The 18,926-nt window shown below is 43.1% G+C and overlaps 1 protein-coding gene across 2 annotated transcripts in view; it reads left to right on the top strand.

Moving 5' to 3' along the window:
• LOC126338532 (serine-rich adhesin for platelets-like) overlaps positions 1–18,926 on the top strand; it is a 2,400,280-nt gene that overhangs the window by 1,850,647 nt on the left and 530,707 nt on the right. For both annotated transcript variants that reach the window (XM_050001562.1, XM_050001561.1), the window contains exon 6: positions 2,105–2,223. In XM_050001562.1, the coding sequence (XP_049857519.1) occupies positions 2,105–2,223 (119 nt within the window). The remainder of the gene's footprint in view (positions 1–2,104; positions 2,224–18,926) is intronic.

Raw genomic sequence — 18,926 nt, 5'->3', positions numbered from 1 at the left:
CTTTAATGCCTAAAGCAGCTGCACCTTGTAAGGATATAGCCGTAACGCTTTATGCAAGACAGTGTCCGTTGTTGATCGTCTCATTTCGAACTCTCTTGCACTATACGCACCGATTTTGTCGGACTCATTGAAAACCCCTGCCATACTTTATCTACGTCAGTGCCTGAAACAGATGGGCGACCCGCCCTACTTTTAGGGAGGACACAACCTGTTTCCATAAATGACGTATGCCAAGCCCGAATAGTTGGTCGAGACGGCAGTTGCCTTCCATACCGTGTTCGAGAGTTTCCGGGCACTTCAGTATCGGACGTCGTGTGCACGAAGAAGGTCGCACACTCCGATTTGGCCTGTGGAGTCCATATCGTATCAGGCTTTCAAGTTGAATTTTGTGTCAAAATTGCTTCACCTGGAAGTTATAAAAACTTTGAGTTATCGTATCACTTGCGGGCTGAAAACCATTTGTTAATATCTAGTATAGTTTCAAAGTTATTAAGGTATTAAGTTATGGATACTTTTTTATATGACTATGGAATCTGTCTGTTGCGATGGAATTTGTCTGTTACGCGTCATCAACGATTAACAGATATCGTGCAAGAAAAGGGCAAGCTGAGTTAAGCACGAGTGAAGATTTCTAGATCTAGGTGGAGTAGGAGGAAAAAAGTGAAGAGAAGGAGAAGTAATTTAATTTTAATTTATGGAAAGGTTTTGTGGGACCAAACTACTGAGTTCATCGACTCCTAGGCTTACACACTAATTAAACTAACTTACGCTAAGGAAGACACACTCATGTCCGAGGGAGGACTCGAACATCCGACGCTGGGAGCTCCGCGAACCGTAACACGACGCCTCAGACCGAGGAGGAGAAGGACACAAACAATTTCAACGTTGTCTCGCAACTGCTGATGAACAGAGTAAGGCATTAGGTAACTGTAGTGTCGTGTTGATTCGTGTTATCAGCGTTTTGCGCCCACGCCTTTTTTTAATTTTTATTTACTCGCCAAGTTCCGTAGGACCAAATTGAGGAGCAATTCTCCAAGGTCATGGAACGTGTCAGTACATGAAATTACTACAGAAATGTAATAACAGATAAAAATAAATGCTCATGAACCTTAAAAAAGTCAGTATATAAGTTTAAGCAAACGCTATCAGCAATACAATAAAAATCAGCTTAATTTATCAAGGAACTCCTCGACAGAATAGGAAGAGTGACCCATTAGGAAACTCTTCAGTTTCGATTTCAAAGAGCGTGGATTACTGCTAAGATTTTTGAATTCGAGTGGCAGCTTATTGAAAATGGATGCAGCAATATACTGCACACCTTTTTGCACAAGAGTTAAGGAAGTCCGATCCAAATGCAGGTATAACTTCTGCCGGGTATTAACTGACTGAAAACTGCTTATTCTTGAGAATAAACTAATGTTTGTAACGAGAAACGGCAATAAGGAATATACGTATTGAGAGGCCAATGTCAAAATACCCAGACTCGTGAACAGAGGTCGACAAGAGGTTCGTGAACTTAACACCACTTACTGCCCGCACCGTCCGTTTCTGAACCAAAAAAATCCTTTTAGAATGAGAAGAGTTACCCCAAAATATAATACCATACGACAATAGCGAAAGAAAATAAGCAAAGTAGACTAATTTTCGTGTCGAACAATCTCTCACTTCTGATACCTTTGGAATAGTAAAAAGGGCAGTATTAAGTCTTTGGACAAGATTCTGAACGTGGGCTTTCCACGACAGCTTACTGTCTATCTGAACACCTAGAAATTTGAACTGTTCAGTTTCACTAATCATATGCCTATTCTGTGAAATTAAAACGTCAGGTTTTGTTGAATTGCGTGTTAGAAACTGTAAAAACTGAGTCTTACTGTGATTTGGCGTTAGTTTATTTTCTACAAGCTATGAACTGAGATCACGTACTGAACTATTTGAAACCGAGCCAATGTTGCACACAACATCCTTGCTACCAAGCTAGTGTCATCAGCAAACAGAAATATTTTAGAGTTGCCTGTAATATTAGAAGTCATATCATTTATGTAAATAAGGAACAGGAGTGGCCCCAACACTGATCCCTGGGGCACCCCCCACTTTTGTGTTGCAGGTGTGCGGGAAGGTGTTTGGCAACGCGTCGGCGCTGGCCAAGCACAAGCTGACGCACAGCGACGAGCGGAAGTACGTCTGCGGCATGTGCGGGAAGGCGTTCAAGCGCCAGGACCACCTGTGAGTCGGCAGCGCCGCGCCACGCCCATGCTGCCCTGCGCCACTGCCTCTGGTACCTGGCAACCAGCGCTGCACGCGGCCCGCGTGCCGATGCCCTGAGAACGCGGCTCGCGCGCAGTCGTAGGGTGATACCAGTCTCCTGAGAACGTCAGCTACTCTCACTCAACTCCAGCTCTGGCTCACTAGTAGTTTTAATCTTGTGCCTGTACCAATAGTAGCTTCCAAGGCTGTACTTAGCATTTGTAGAACTCTAGGCTGTTCCTGCGGTGAGGACCCTACCAGGCGAAATTTTGCGAAAGCTAAATCGCAAAAATACCATGTGAGAGCAAATTTCTGATTAAAAGCTCAGTTTATCATTTAAATGTATGAAGTTTGCTATGCAGTTTATGAATCAATAAATTTATGAGATTAATTATAAGAATTTCATCCATAAGGGCATTCAGTTCGATTAGTTAACATTGCTACAGTCAGAATCACAGAAGAAAAGGTCGAAGAGCTGTGACTCATGAACACTGAAAAATCAGTTTTTAAATATTTTTAATAACGTAATATAACATTAAGCAATGTTTGTTAGGAAAATGCAAGACAGCAAAAGGAACGTATCAACCAATCAAAATTTTTCCCATATTTACTTCAAATAACGTACTTTTATCAGTCTTAAAATGAAACTTTTAAATAATCTCATTGGCTAATTGGTTTGCGCCTATGCTTCATACTAATAAAGCTACGAGGTGCGACAATAAATTAATGAGACTGATGTGAAGAAAAATGTTGCTTACCGTTTTAGTCTAGTTTAGTGTTGTCTCCTTCAAAGTAGTTCCATTTTGATTGCACACACTTTTTCCAGCGCTTCTGTCATTGGTGGTAACATTTCTAGAACTCATCTTCTGTAATATCCTACAAGACCCTCATCACAGGTTTTTGGACATCTTGTGTTGTTTGAAAATGGTGTCCCTTGCCGCCATTTTGACTCTTGGAAATAGAAAAAGTTGCATGGAGCGATATCTGGTGAATAAGGTGGCTGTGGTAGTACTGAAATTTGTTTTGAGGTTAAAAATGGTTGTACTTTTAGAGCAGTATGGGATGGCACATTATCTCGATGCAAAATCCAATTATCAGCAATGTTGGCACGGGCACGAAGAACTCTTTTACGAAGTCTTTCTAAAATTTCTTTGTAGTAATATTCGTTAGCTGTTTGTCCAGGAGGCAACCACTCCTTATGATCAATTCCCTTGGAATCAAAGAAGCACACAAGCATGCATTTCACTTTGACGCTTTGACATGTGAGCTTGTTTTGGTCTGGGCGATCCCTTTGAGCACCACTGCGTACTTTGGCGTTTTGTCTCTGGATCGTGCTGAAAAAACCAACTTTCAACACGGCTTAACAATTCTGGATTGATTTCCGTTTGCTCTAACATATCGGCTGCCACATTTTCTATGTTTCTCGCTGTTGTGGTGTGAGATTTTTAAGGACCATTTTTGCACAAATCTTTGTCATACCAAGATCATCAGTTATTATTAGACGAACCGTTTCTCGATTGATGTTCAGTTCTTCTGCAATCATTTTCAGGGATAATCTACGATCAGATCATATGAGTTCACACACCCTGGCCAAGCTGACATCCGTCTGTGAGGTCGATGGGATCCACTGCAGTCTTCATCTTCAACATTCGTTCTGCCTTCATAAAGATTTTACGCCAACGATAAACTTCAGCTCTTGACATAACCTCCTCTCCCAAAAGCCTTCTGGAGTTAACCGTAAGTTGTCGTCCCGTTTTCACACAATTTAACCCAAAAAGAAATGGCATACCGTTGCGCAATATTTCCGTGACGAGAGACACAAACGCGTGTTAACTTATTACAGCACAACTCACGACTGAGCAGTTGCATCGATGTACCGCTTGGACTAGAAGAAGCTTATAGACCAAGGTCAAAGATATTGTGCGTACGCAAGCCTGCAGGCTTGCCACAACTTGCAAAAAAAATCAGTCTCATTACTTTATTCTCGTACCACGTATACTTTAATATCTTCATAACGTAGTTTTCTTAGAAATAGAACCTCCAGCAGCGAGCGAAGCCAGATCATTGAACCTGATAGTCAGCTCAATTGTTTACTCGCCAGCCAAGCTCAGAGTAACATCATTAAACTGTACATGACAAGCTTCCAATGTACAATAATTTACAGAGTGTCTACATAACCCAACTATGTAAAGGTTAAGGTAATAACAACAACAAACAAAAACTGTTTTTATGCCTATTTCGTTAGAACAACTGTTGCTTCAAACATTCTAGCACTTTACAGAACTAAATGAATGTACTCGATGACGATGGCACAAAGATGCTGAAACATATTTCGGTTTTTACAAAACACAGCTGTTTGCGTAACAGGCGAATCTGAAATTCAGTAATTGAGCCTATCTTGTAACATGTATGTTCGAAACCTGGTTTTGATCTAGCCGAATAATGAAAACGACATTTTCCCACTTTTGTTTGTCATCGTGACAAGTACATTCGTAGAATAACCTTTATGTTAGGAAAACGATCTTTGAGATTTACTTGAAATGGCAAATGGAGGAGATCGGTTTGCCTCGAAGTCTCATTTCAAACGACCAAAATCGTCCTACATTATTTTAAGCGTCTTAGTGCTGGTCCAAAGTGAAGTGCCACACATTGAACGGAAATTTGACTAGAGTGAGAACGAGGTTTGAGAGTGACTGTTGGCTTAATTCATGTCGGCTGTCCACTGCAATATTCAGCCGAGCAAACCTGAACAACATAATTACGTCCACGTCTCTCTCGATTTCAATGGGCCCCGCACCAAACCAAGCTATTTACACAAAAAGTCCTCATTTTAATTTTTTGTCGTCCGGTCGCCCTGATAGGACATGGCCCTGGTACCTTTCCAGACACTTAACAGCTTTCCCACAGAGAGTACAGTTTCAACGCATTGAAGAACACTCGTTATCTGTGTACAATACGCTTGATACTATGATAGAATATGTGTGCTTGATACTACGAAAGAATATGTGAGCCACAATGTAATATCAAAACGGCTCCAATAGTTAGCTTCAAAGTAACTGGTATTATTTATTACAAAGTAGTAGTAAATGAGAATAAAAGTCACAGAAAGGATGGACAGGAATGTATATTATAACTGAGGCCACACAGATTTACTGTCAAAGCTTAACACAAATTCCCCATATCCACAAATACGCTACAAGATACCGCTCAATATATCGCGGAGTATAGCTCATTCTGTTGTCATTTGCCCATCAGTCTGCGGGAACGATAACTGTTTGACTCCTTCTGCATACACAGTAATCACTGTCACCTTTCATTATGGCTTCGTGATCTGGCATGAGAATTAAGAAACTAAAAGGCAGGATTCTGTCTTGCTACCAGCGTTCAGTGCGTCTTTTTTTACCATTTTCATGACCAGTTTAATGTATGCTAGTCATGATCACTCTATTATCACAAAAATGTGATCGAAACGGCCCGTCTACTTCGTCTTGCTATTTTGATGATTACAGATTGTGCCAAATTATTTAGAGGCGAAAGAATCCGAAACTGGGTACTTTCAGGTAAGGAACTATACGTCAGATATGAATGATTAGGTTTTTTATTGAAATAAACATTTATTGAAATGAAACATTTACGTCTTGTAGATTAAGCTCATAGACCGCCATTCTCATTACGGGCATTTAATGTTAAATAACTTTTTTTCACACTCTCTCAAATACCCGTTGTTTGTCGTACAGTGACACAGTTTACACGGGGGATTCATCCATGACATCTCCATGTAACTCCATACGGAAAAGTCCAGCACGGACATATTATAGACGGATGAGTATTGTTTTTCTAGGTAGGGCCACCCTCATCGATCCAGAAACATAGGTAGTTTACAAACACCTGCCTCGCGAAACCTACTTCATTCATGACGTCGTCGTCGTTGTTGTGTGGTTGTCTTCAGTCGGTAGACCACTTTCACGCAACTCGTCACACTAGGCCACCCCGTGCAACTCTCTTGTCTCTGGGTCCAGCATCTATTTCAAACTGTTTTCTAAGTTTGAGCCTTGGTCTCCCACCTCCTAGCGCTTCCCTCTATTATGTCGTACCAACCGATCCTTCGCATTAGCCTACTTAGTTAGTTTCAGTTTCCATGGATCATTGTGCTCGATAAGTCGTAATGATATGGAACGAGTCGTTATACATTCACATCACAAATTAATTTGTACATATGGGTACAGGCTGAACATTTATAACTTTTTTTTAAAGAAAAAGGTACACAGATGTTAGTAGTTACTACCGACCAAATGTTTAAACATTACAACAATAGAAATTCTTCTGAGGAATAGAAGGAATAGTTGTGCCATCAGCTTCTTTCTTCCCCAATTCGATTCAGTTCCTTATTAGTTATTCAATCTACCAACCCAATAGTCACTATTATTCTGTAGCACAAGTTTCTCTTTCGTACAAGGCTAATCTCCAGAAAAATACCTTGAGAAGAGAACTTTTGATACTTAAATTAATATTTGATGTCAAAATATTTCTCTTTGTGTGAAATACGCATACTTTTGTAATTATAGTCCACTGTAGCTGCTTTTTAATATAATTTCTATTTATTTTACCAGTTTCGAGCATAGCTCATTTTCAGATGGTACACCAAAAGATCGTAAATACCGTTTTCCTAATACCTTGTTGCCCAAATATCAAAGCTCGTCTACTGTATTTTACGGACTATAAGACGCACTTTTTTCTTCGAAAAATTGCCCCCAAAATTCAGCTGCGTCTTATACTCGAAACTCATATCAAAAAATCCAGCGTTTGATTTAAAAGAGCCATATATTCAATCCCGCGGGAAAGCGCTATTTGGCAGCATTGGATTCAACTGGCAACAGCAGTGCACCGATTTGTTGTGGGGGTTCACAAGCTTGCTAACACTGCTTCCCTCCCGCCCCGCCATCGAAAACTCAGAACACTGTTTAGCCTATAATCCGTTATTGCAGTCTACGGTGCCGGTGAACTTGAATTGAAGGTGATTTGTATTATCGGTAACAGGATAATATTTTTATTAATAGCTAATTACGTAATGGAAAAAAGCGGGTTATAAATTGAAAGTAATAGCATATGCAGGAAAATGTGGAAACAGAGCAACTGAGTGGCATTTCGGCCCAACACCAACACAAAAAAATGAGGAAGACTATATGTGCAAATAGAGGACCGAATGCAAAATGGCCAAATCTAGAAGATGACGTACTGAAATGGATTCAAGGACAGTGTCAAAATGGCACTGGAATTAATACAAAAATCATTCATGTAAATGCTCGTAAGTTAGCGCTACAGTGGAACTTAACATACTTTAGCGGTGGAGTTGGTTAGTGCTACAGGTGTATGAAGCGTTTTGGGCTTAGCATGCGAACCGAAACCAAAATACCTGAGAAAATGCCGCAAGAGTATGAAGGGAAAATATTATCTTTCCATCGTTTTGTTATTCAACATCGAAAGAAAGCCAGTGTGTAACTAAGCCAAATAGGGCATATGGGCGAAACTCCTCTGAAATGATGTGCCGAGTAACATAACTGCTGCCATGAAAGATGCTAAAACTGTAACTAAAAAACCAAGTGGACATGAAAAAATTATACTAAACTGTTTCCTTTTCATGCTGTGCTGACAGTACTGTTAACCCAGTAAGCATTTTCAAGCGCAAAAAAATGCCAGATCCTTCTGAAATACCGTCAAGTGGTGCTGTTCGTACATGACAAGTGCTGGAGGAACGAGGCTGGTATGAAATCATTGATTAACGAAGTGTGGGAGAGATGGAAACGTGCCTTATTGAAGAAGATTTCGCTTCTTGTGCAGGATCAGTTAAGCAGTCATTTGAAAAATTCTGTGAAAGAGAAACTGAGACAGATACCTTAAAAGAAATAGCTTACTGTTATCTCGTGAGGACTTATTTCGCAGTTGCGACTTCTTGATGTCTCGATAAATAAACTATGTAAAGTGTGTATCAGAGAGTAATGGAACAAGTGGATGATAGATGAAACCCAAATCGAATTAAAGCGGAAGGAAGCTTTAAAACGACGTACAATCAAACAAGTGTGTCAGTGGATAAAATAGCCATGATCTTTCAAGAAGTGCGACATAAGTAAGGCTCCCTACGGCAGTGAAAACCATGTTATATATGAAGAAGATAATAATGATGACGACGAAGAGGAAGAAGAAGAAGAAGAAAGTTTAGATGACGATTTTCAGGGATTTTAAAGGGCATTTCGGATTTAAAAACTAGGAATTTTTAAGTCTAGCTTTTCAATCTAATAATAAAAATGTTATTGTTTGAAATATAGTAAGTATAATACGGTAGTTCTTTCAGTGTCACATTTTGTAATGTAATTTCCTCACCATCGCCCGATTTAATTCGACACCATTCCATTACCCTTGTTTTACTTTTATAAATGTTCGTCTTATAATCAAGACGCTATCCACTCCCTTCAACTCCTCTTCTAAGTCCCTTGCAATCTTTAATACAATTATATTGTCACAAGCAAAGCTCAAAGTTGTTATTTCTTCTCCTTAAACTTTAAATCAGCTGCCAAATTTCTATTTGGTTCCCTTCACACCGTGCTCAATGTACAGAGTGAATAACATCGGGGACAGACTAAAGCTCTGTCTCGCTCCTTTCTCAACCATCGCTTTTCTTTCATCTACTTCGACTCCTGGAACTTCAGTCTGGCTTCCGTATGGACTACAGATAATTTTCTGTTCCCTGTGCTTCATCCCTCTTACCTTCAGAATTTCGAGAGTGTAGTCTACTCAACATCGTCAAAAACGTTTCTCTAAATATAAGTAAGTTTACCTTTCTTTTAAGACATCTTTAAAATTAATTCAAAGAATCAATATTACTTCGCTTGTTCCTGTATTTCTTTCGAACCAAAAATCATTCCCAATGTCGATCTCCATCTATTTTTCCTTTATTCTGTAAATAATTTGTATCGACAATGAATTATTAAACTGATAGGTCAGTAATATTCACACTTGTTACAATCCGTCTTTTTTGGAATTGTTGTAATTGCATTCTTCATGTAGTGTAAGAGCATTTCGCTTATCTGAAGACCTGGTAGAGTGAAATATTTATTTTGGACCACTGGTTCTTTGTTTCTCGGCAGTCAGATTAGGAAACTTTATCGTCTGTGTAACTTAGACTCATAAATATTATGGATACCTAATTCGCGAATTTTGGTCAACTTATTACACGAAAAACGAGGATGGCGAAGTCGGGTAGGACCCTCACTGAACAATGAGTCGCAGAATTTTTCTAATAATATCTTCGGACCTCCTGAGCTATTACTGTAAGGATACTGAACGACTGCGTGCCAGTACGAGACTGAAGCGCTCTCAGATTCTGTGCAATATATAAACTTCTAGGTTCTCCACAAACATTCCGAATTTTATTCGCATTTTCCGCGTTCCTATTTACTTATAATGACTTGCAATTTCACTTCCGTATAACCAGCGATTTTGCAGCATCACGCTGTGATCCATGCGTGCTTTCTCCTTTAGCAACTGCGTTAGGCTATTCATTATTTCTCTGAAACATTGATACTCCCTATATCTCTTGCCAATTTTCGATCTGCTAACTAGGTATTTAAGGTGTTGAATTAAGGCAATATACAGAGTGATTAACATTTTCGTGCTTTTACGTCAAAGTCTTTCGCTTTCCGTGTGGCTTCGCTAAAAAATTCAAACAAGCCACATTTCATAATTGCACATCTTGGAGTTTCCATGTAACTCGTGGGCTGCGTCAAAGTGATGCTGGTCTACAGCACAACATGCTTTCTCGGCGAACGCCTAATAAGATTCACGTATGCAACTCGCAGTACATTTGCCGCTCCCCTGTATCGCCTTCAAAACAAAACGTTTGCGACACCTTCTTATTACACGATACTACCGTAGCAGCACTTGTTCTGTTATTGACTATGTGCTTCTTGTTTACACCTGGAAACAAATGAGCACAAAGGAACTTGTGATAATGAGCTCTGATGAAGTATGGCTATAACACAGGCACATTTCATTCCACTTACATCCCTAGGGACTCCATTGTACGCATTTTATTCGTTATAACCCTCTCTAGAAGTTCCATTCACGAAGAAATAGTTGGGTATATTAACCTTGTAAGAGAAAAAGAAACGTACGCCACTTTTCACACAACAACGTCATATAATCACAATTGCGACTCTGCTGTGAAAGTTACTGTCGCGATATCTAGAACGACCATAGCGCTGTAAAAGCACGTGTTTTCTTAATAACCTCATGTACCGCACATCGTAAGAGCAGATGATTGTTTGTCATCCTTTTTTATAAGTTATGAAATAATTACTCTATTTTTAACCCGCTACGCGATTCTCAAATATCAGGGGACATTGATAATCTCTTAATAATGATAAGTGTAAATATAACTCATGAAGAATTACTTACGAGATTGAATAAAAATGCAGTTCACATCTATGAAACGGAAAGGGCTTAACACGCAAGAAATTCGGACATGTATCTCTACATGCGTATTAAAGAAAAGGAACGATACAGCTTTTGTTAGATTCATTGTGGATTTCGGTTATTAGGAGGCCTCTTGCCCAAATCATCACCTCGGTTTTTGGAAGTATTTTATGTGGATGAGAGAGTTCTAAATAATGGTAGAAATCAAGAATGAGATTTTCACTCTGCAGCGGAGTGTGCGCTGATATGAAACTTCCTGGCAAATTAAAACTGTGTGCCCGACCGAGACTCGAACTCGGGACCTTTGCTTTCGCGGGCAAGTGCTCTACCAACTGAGCAACCCAAGCCCGAGTTCGAGTCTCGGTCCGGCACACAGTTTTAATCTGCCAGGAAGTTTCATATCAGCGCACGCTCCGCTGCAGAGTGAAAATCTCATTCTGGAAGCATCCCCCAGGCTGTGGCTAAGCCATGTCTTCACAATATCCTTTCTTTCAGGTGTGCTAGTTCTGCAAGGTTCGCAGGAGAGCTTCTGTAAAGTTTGGAAGGTAGGAGACGAGGTACTGGCAGAAGTAAAGCTGTGAGGACGGGACGTGAATCGTGCTTGGGTAGATCAGCTGGTAGAGCACTTGCCCGTGAAAGGCAAAGGTCCCGAGTTCAGGTCTCGGTCCGGCACACAGTTTTAATCTGCCAGGAAGTTTCAATGGTAGAAATGTTTCGAGAACATTATAATTTGCTGTTTACGTTACAGTTAGAATGTGTGTATATTATATGTTAATGAATAGTAGTTAATTCATTTTTACGCCTCTATTACAGCCATTAGCAACAGTAAGTGAGATAAGGACAGTGCCTGGGCTGGCATTGGCCTCCTTCTCACCAACACAGGGCCCTCACTGACACCCATGCAAAACCAGCTTTTATCAGAAAACACGACAGACCTCGGCCCTGCCCTTCAGTGAGGTCTCGCTTGACACCACTGAATTCGCAGTTGGTGATGGCTTTTGGGCAGTGTAATGTACCCTACCAGGGCGTCTGGCTCGGAGCTGTCCTTGAAGTAACAGATTGGAATCAGTGCGTTGTGTCACTGTGGTGCCAGCTGCGGCTTAAATTGCTGCTGCAGATGCGGTACGATGGGACGGAACCATGGCCTTCCCCGTCGGTAGTGCTACGAGTGCGTCCAGAGCCCTGTCTTCCTGCGACCATATATTCTCGTGACCACAGCACCTATGTACAGTGGCTACATTTCTGCCAAGCCTTTGTGCACTATTACAGAAGGAACATCCAGTTTCTCGTAATTCTGTTGCACGATCTCGTCCAAAGTCTGTGTGGTGATGATAATGGCGTCTTTCATTCCCTTAAGAGCATTCTTGACTAACATCAACTCAACACGTCCTGTCCCAAAAGGTAACTAACGTTCACGACGGTTGTAGAGTGTATTTAAAGGAGACCTGCGGCTTTTCGCGGATGATGCTGTAGTATACAGAGAAGTTGCAGCATTAGAAAATTGCAGCGAAGTGCAGGAAGATCTGCAGCGGATAGGCACTTGGTGCAGGGAGTGGCAACTGACCCTTAACATAGAGAAATGTTATGTATTGCGAATACATAGAAAGAAGGATCCTTTATTGTATGATTTTATGATAGCGGAACAAACACTGGTAGCAGTTACTTCTGTAAAATCTCTGGGAGTATGTGTACGGAATGATTTGAAGTGGAATTATCATATAAAATTAATTGTTGGTACGGCGGGTGCCAGGTTGAGATTCATTGGGAGAGTCCTTAGAAAATGTAGTCCATCAACAAAGGAGGTGGCTTACAAAACACTCGTTCGACCTATACTTGAGTATTGTTCATCAGTGTGGGATACGTACCAGGTCGGGTTGACAGAGGAGATAGAGAAGATCCAAAGAAGAGCGGCGCGTTTCGTCACTGGGTTATTTGACAAGCGTGACAGCTTTACGGAAATGTTTAGAAAATTCAAGTGGCAGACTCTGCAAGAGAGGCGCTCTGCATCGCGGTGTTGCTTGCTGTCTGGGTTTCGAGAGGGTGCGTTTCTGGATGAGGTATCGAATATATTCCTTCCCTCTACTTACACCTCCCGAGGAGATCACGAATGTAAAATTACAGAGATTCGAGCGCGCATGGAGGCTTTACGGGACTCGTTCTTCCCGCGAATCATAGGCGACTCGAACAGGAAAGGGAGGTAATGACAGTGGCAACGTCAAGTGCCCTCCGCCACACACCGTTGGGTGGCTTACGGAGTAGAAATGTAGATGTGGATGTAGACCTGATTTGGGTGCTCATAGTGCCGCTGCTAGGACCACTCTTATGCGTCGCCGGCCGTTGTGGCCGAGCGATTCTAGGCGCTTCAGTCCAGAACCACGCTGCTCCTACGGTCGCAGTTTCGAATTCTGCCTCGGGCATGGATGTGTGTGATGTCCTTAAGTTCGTTAGGTTTAAGTATTTCTAAGTCTAGGGGGGCTGACGCCCTTAGATTAGATGTTAAGTCCCATAGTGCTTAGAGCCATTTGAACCATTTTCTTATGCGATTGACATGATTTGAATAGAGCTCATCTTTTAGATGTGGAAACACGCCTGCAAAGTTTTGCTTATGTCGCGCAACTACTTCTTGGTATTGTGAATTTTTTCACGTTATTGTACAAGTGACTGCCACACCATTGACGTCCGCCGATTGTGGAGTGTTAGATGACCCCCTGGTACCAGTTCTGCACCAACAACAGCACTGCAAAGCGACCATTGTGCTCTTTTAAGCGGGCAATTAATATTTCGTCCGGTGAGATTACATGGCAACGGCGTGTTGTGAGAGCGATAGCAGGTTCCGTGCAGAGCGGTAGATGTACTGACGTCGTTGGGAATGCCAACGCGCCGACAGCAGAGGGAGCGCGCGGAACCGCAGGTGCATTTTTCGCGAGCCGGCCTAATTGCAGGCCCAACAAATTACGGAACTTCAGTGGGCGCGCACCGCCGCGGCCTGCGCTCGCTTCTCAAACAACTTTGTAAATGCAACGCAATTACCAGCGCCGGGCTTTCGAATCTTAATTTCGCCAAAGTAACGCAATTAAAGCCGGCCGATAGTGTATCCTTAACGCTGCAAATCAAATTAAACAAAAGCCGGCGGGCGTCTCCCTGGCGCTCTCAAAAAGTTTGCCCGAGGGCCCAGCTGTCTTCAGACTCGCGGATGGCTCCTCCCCCCCCCCCCCCCCCCCCCCACATCCACCCCCTCACCCACCAGCGCCCCCGCGCTGACGCAGCTACAGCTGCGGCAGAAGCTGCAGACCCATTACGCGACAGCGACTAATAATCAGCTTATTCCGGATTTGTTGCCGGCGGAGAATGCTTTGATATATACGCGCGCCGGCTGCTGACGTCCGCGGTAAATTGAGTGTGGCGCGCGCTTCTGGGTACCGACTCCACTGTGGACCGGCGGTTGCTAATGCGTCTGCACGGAGCCGCCCGCTTTCTGTCCCTCAGGTCGCGCTAATTTTGTCCCTCGTACGTTGCCGCGCAGCGCGTTAGTGCTTTTTTGCACCAAGCTTCCCGTACGTCGTATGAGCATACATTTCACCTCTAGCAGAAACGTGCAACGTGTATGTAACATCTACATTTACAAATGTACTTCTCAAGCCACTGCATAGTGCATGGCAGAGGGTACATCGCACCAATATTGTAAGTTTTGTTTCCTATTCCAAAATGGTTCAAAAAATGGTACAAATGGCTCTGAACACTATGTGTCCTAGAACTTAGAACTACTTAAACCTAACTAATCTAAGGACATCACACACATCCATGCCCGAGGCAGGATTCTAACCTGCGAGCGTAGCGGTCGCGCCGTTCCAAGCTGTAGCGCCTAGAACCGCTCGGCCACTATGGCCGGCCCCAAAATGGTTCAAATGGCTCGCAGCACTATGGGACTTAACATCTGAGGTCATGAGTCCCCTACCGAGCGAGATGGCGCAGTGGTTAAACACTGGACTCACATTCAGGATAACGACGGTTCAATCCCGCATCCGGCCATCCTGATTTAGGTTTTCCGTGATTTCCCTAAATCACTCCAGGCAAATTCCGGGATGGTTCCTTTCAAAGGGCACGGCCGAGTTCCTTCCCCTAATCCGATGAGACCGATGACCTAGCTGTCTGGTCTCCTTCCCCCCCAAAAAAAACCCAACCCCTCACTAGTCCCCTAGACTTAGAACTACGTAAACCTAACTAACCTAATGACATCACACACATCCATGCCCGAGGCAAGTTTCGAACCTGCGACCGTAGCAGCCGCGTGGTTCCGGACTGAAGCACCTAGAACCGCTCGTCCACAGAGGCCGGCTTTCCTATTCCACTCGCGTACTTATCGACGGAGAAATGACTCCATACGCCACGTTACGTGACTTAATCTGACTCATTTGATTCTCCTCATCCAATATGCTAGGTAGTTGAAGTTCGGGTAGTATCGGAGAGCGGACTGTATCGGACGAGAGCTGTTTCTAAACTCTAGTGCTATAGGCAGCGCCTGTTGCTCCCCTGCAGTATGGGCTTTGCAGGAACAAGACTGCTCATGTTATTTACAACAAAATCAGATGTGCATTTCGGAGTTTTAACAAGTTACCTGTTTATAATAAGGTTTCCAGTGCACGAAGTTAACTTTGGAGTGCTGTGGTTTGCTTTCAACTAAGTAATATTACATTTTTACTGCATCATTAGAGCCGGCCGCTGTGGCCGAGCGGTTCTAGACGCTTCAGTCAGGAAGCACGCGGCAGCTGCGGTCGCAGGTTCGAATCCTGCCTCGGGCATGGATGTGTGTGATGTCCTTAGGTTAATTAGGTTTAAGTAGTTCTAAGTCTAGGGTATTGATGACGTCGGATGTTAAGCCCCATAGTGCTTAGAGCCCTTTTTTTTGCATCTTTAGATGAAGCTGGTACTATGATATACGGAGCGTTTGGGTTGTAGGTATCGATATTTTGATAACTGATACCTTAATATGTATCCATTTCAATGTGTTAGTTGTTTTTTCCGTGCGTCGAACAGTCTTCCCGCAAACAGTTCACTTAATTTATTAGGCGATTTAATTAAGATTTACGAAGTAGGAAAATAACTTTATAAAATTCATAACGCAGAGTTACAGTAAGTTAAAGCAAATAATAGTAACTCACCAGATACCTTATGTCACAATTTTATGACAAAGTTATGGAAATATTTTTAAAACCCCTACCGCCTTCTGTCCACCTTGTAAGCGTGAATGCTCACTAGTGAGCGGTAGACACCAAGTTGACTACCGCTGGTGTAGACTATCCGTTTTGCGCCCACGCATCTACACTTCAATACTCGACCTGCTGCTCATGGAAAAATGACCATTAGTGGCTTGCTGTACTTGGAGATACTAGCCAACCTGAAAACATACGACTCATAATAGCCGTAATTATTAGTCTGCGAATGAAGTAAATACTGATGTAACGTTGTTCTGTATGGCGCCCTCGGTCATCAATAGAAATATCTGCGCTGATAACCCTGACACGCTGTATACTGTAGGCTATGACAATCTGGCCCAAGTAATAACAGTGGGGATGTTGAACTGCCATACTGGTTCATTCGCATTGTATCATACAAAGCAATCACGGGTTGGGCCGCTCAAAACAAGTAGCATACAAAAATTTTTATGATTATGTCTCTGACAGGCAAAGATGGAGAAGTCAAGACATAAATGCGATCACAATAACATGACGTAAGTCGTAGAAAGTGCACGAATTCTTGAAACGACAATTAATGACCCGAGGAAGAAATATTTAGTTCCGCAGAGTACATAATTGTGATACACTTAAATCTTTACTGGAAAACTAAGAGGTGGTCATGAAACCTGTTTTTGTAAATAATAAGCTTCTCCAGAACATGCAGTGAAGGAAACGAAACAGTATCATACAATCCTGTTAAAAATTCAGGTAAGCAGCTTGCGCCCTTGAGTAAAGATGAGTTCTCGAATACAGAGTACAAATAGGAGAAGCAACAGAAAATCAAGCATTGATTTAGAAGGTTAATGAAAACGGGTATAGACTTTTACTAGGATTTCATGAAAACACGTGAAGACTTAAGGCTGGCGACAGCTGAATCTTCAACGAGCAGCACATTCCAGCAAGGAACAAACGGAAGGACAAAATAGATGACCTGTTCGACACAGTGGGTACATGGATAGGTGAGGAGATCACCTACAAATAAAGAAAATAATGTAGGCATAAAAAACTAAAATAACGTACTGAAATTTCATCTTTTGTACAATGTGTGATCCGCTATGGCCTATATGTGAATAATAATAAAACCTGTCGCATTATATGTAGTTTATAAACAAAAATAGGAATGAATTTCTTGAGTTTTGTTAAAATGCGAGTGATAATTTTTGATGAATACCGAAAGAAAATTGTTGTCTTCCACTGATTTCTTTTCCATTGTAAATGATAAGAGGGCGCAATTTGGGACAATAAGGAGTAGAAAAATACGAAAAAGGCGATATGTTTAACTGAGAAAGAATTTTGTAGCAAATGATTTGCGTTTTAATGAGACAATATTTCGAAAAGGACGTGCGATGGAATGACAGGGGAGTGGATTTCGAACAACTGGAAAACAAGAGGAGAAGGGTGGGGAGGAGTTATTACACGAAGGAGAAAGGACCAGTCGGCCAAATCTGGAAGGAATGATAGATCTCTGGGAGGATTTCATGGTAATCTAGGAGTAGCTGTTGGTATAGGATGTTGATTGTGTTTTGGTGTAATGTAGGAGAGGTGTGCTGCTAAAAGCGACATACACTCCTGGGAATGGAAAAAAGAACACATTGACACCGGTGTGTCAGACCCACCATACTTGCTCCGGACACTGCGAGAGGGCTGTACAAGCAATGATCACACGCACGGCACAGCGGACACACCAGGAACTGTGGTGTTGGCCGCATTTGTGCACCGCCGCCGTCAGTGTCAGCCAGTTTGCCGTGGCATACGGAGTGCCATCACAGTCTTTAACACTGGTAGCATGGCGCGACAGCGTGGACGTGAACCGTATGTGCAGTTGACGGACATTGAGCGAGGGCGTATAGTGGGCATGCGGGAGGCCGGGTGGACGTACCGCCGAATTGCTCAACACGTGGGGCGTGAGGTCTCCACAGTACATCGATGTTGTCGCCAGTGGTCGGCAGAAGGTGCACGTGCCCGTCGACCTGCGACCGGACCGCAGCGACGCACGGATGCACGCAAAGACCGTAGGATCCTACGCAGTACCGTAGGTGACCGCACCGCCACTTCCCAGCAAATTAGGGACACTGTTGCTCCTGGAGTATCGGCGAGGACCATTCGCAACCGTCTCCATGAAGCTGGGCTACGGTCCCGCACACCGTTAGGCCGTCTTCTGCTCACGTCCCAACATCGTGCAGCCCGCCTCCAGTGGTGTCGCGACAGGCGTGAATGGAGGGACGAATGGAGACGTGTCGTCTTCAGCGATGAGAGTCGCTTCTGCCTTGGTGCCAATGATGGTCGTATGCGTGTTTGGCGCCGTGCAGGGGAGCCCCACAATCAGGACTGCATGCGACCGAGGCACACAGGGCCAACACCCGGCATCATGGTGTGGGGAGCGATCTCCTACACTGGCCGTACACCTCTGGTGATTGTCGAGGGGACACTGAATAGTGCACGGTACATCCAAACCGTCATCGAACCCATCGTTCTACCATTCCTAGACCGGCAAGGGAACTTGCTGTTCCAACAGGACAATGCACGTCCGCATGTATCCCGTGCCACCCAACGTGCTCTAGAAGGTGTAAGTCAACTACCCTGGCCAGCAAGATCTCCGGATCTGTCCCCCATTGAGCATGTTTGGGACTGGATGAAGCGTCGTCTCACGCGGTCTGCACGTCCAGCACGAACGCTGGTACAACTGAGGCGTCAGGTGGAAATGGCATGGCAAGCCGTTCCACAGGACTACATCCAGCATCTCTACGATCGTCTCCATGGGAGAATAGCAGCCTGCATTGCTGCGAAAGGTGGATATACACTGTACTAGTGCCGACATTGTGCATGCTCTGTTGCATGTGTCTATGTGCCTGTGGTTCTGTCAGTGTGATCATGTGATGTATCTGACCCCAGGAATGTGTCAATAAAGTTTCCCCTTCCTGGGACAATGAATTATTGGTGTTCTTATTTCAATTTCCAGGAGTGTAGAATAGAAAGATT

The sequence above is a fragment of the Schistocerca gregaria genome, chromosome 1 (genome assembly GCF_023897955.1).
Source record: "Schistocerca gregaria isolate iqSchGreg1 chromosome 1, iqSchGreg1.2, whole genome shotgun sequence".
In the NCBI taxonomy this organism is placed as follows: Eukaryota; Metazoa; Arthropoda; class Insecta; order Orthoptera; family Acrididae; genus Schistocerca; species Schistocerca gregaria.
Note: the sequence above shows the minus strand (reverse complement) of the source record. Positions and strands in the feature narration are given on the sequence as shown.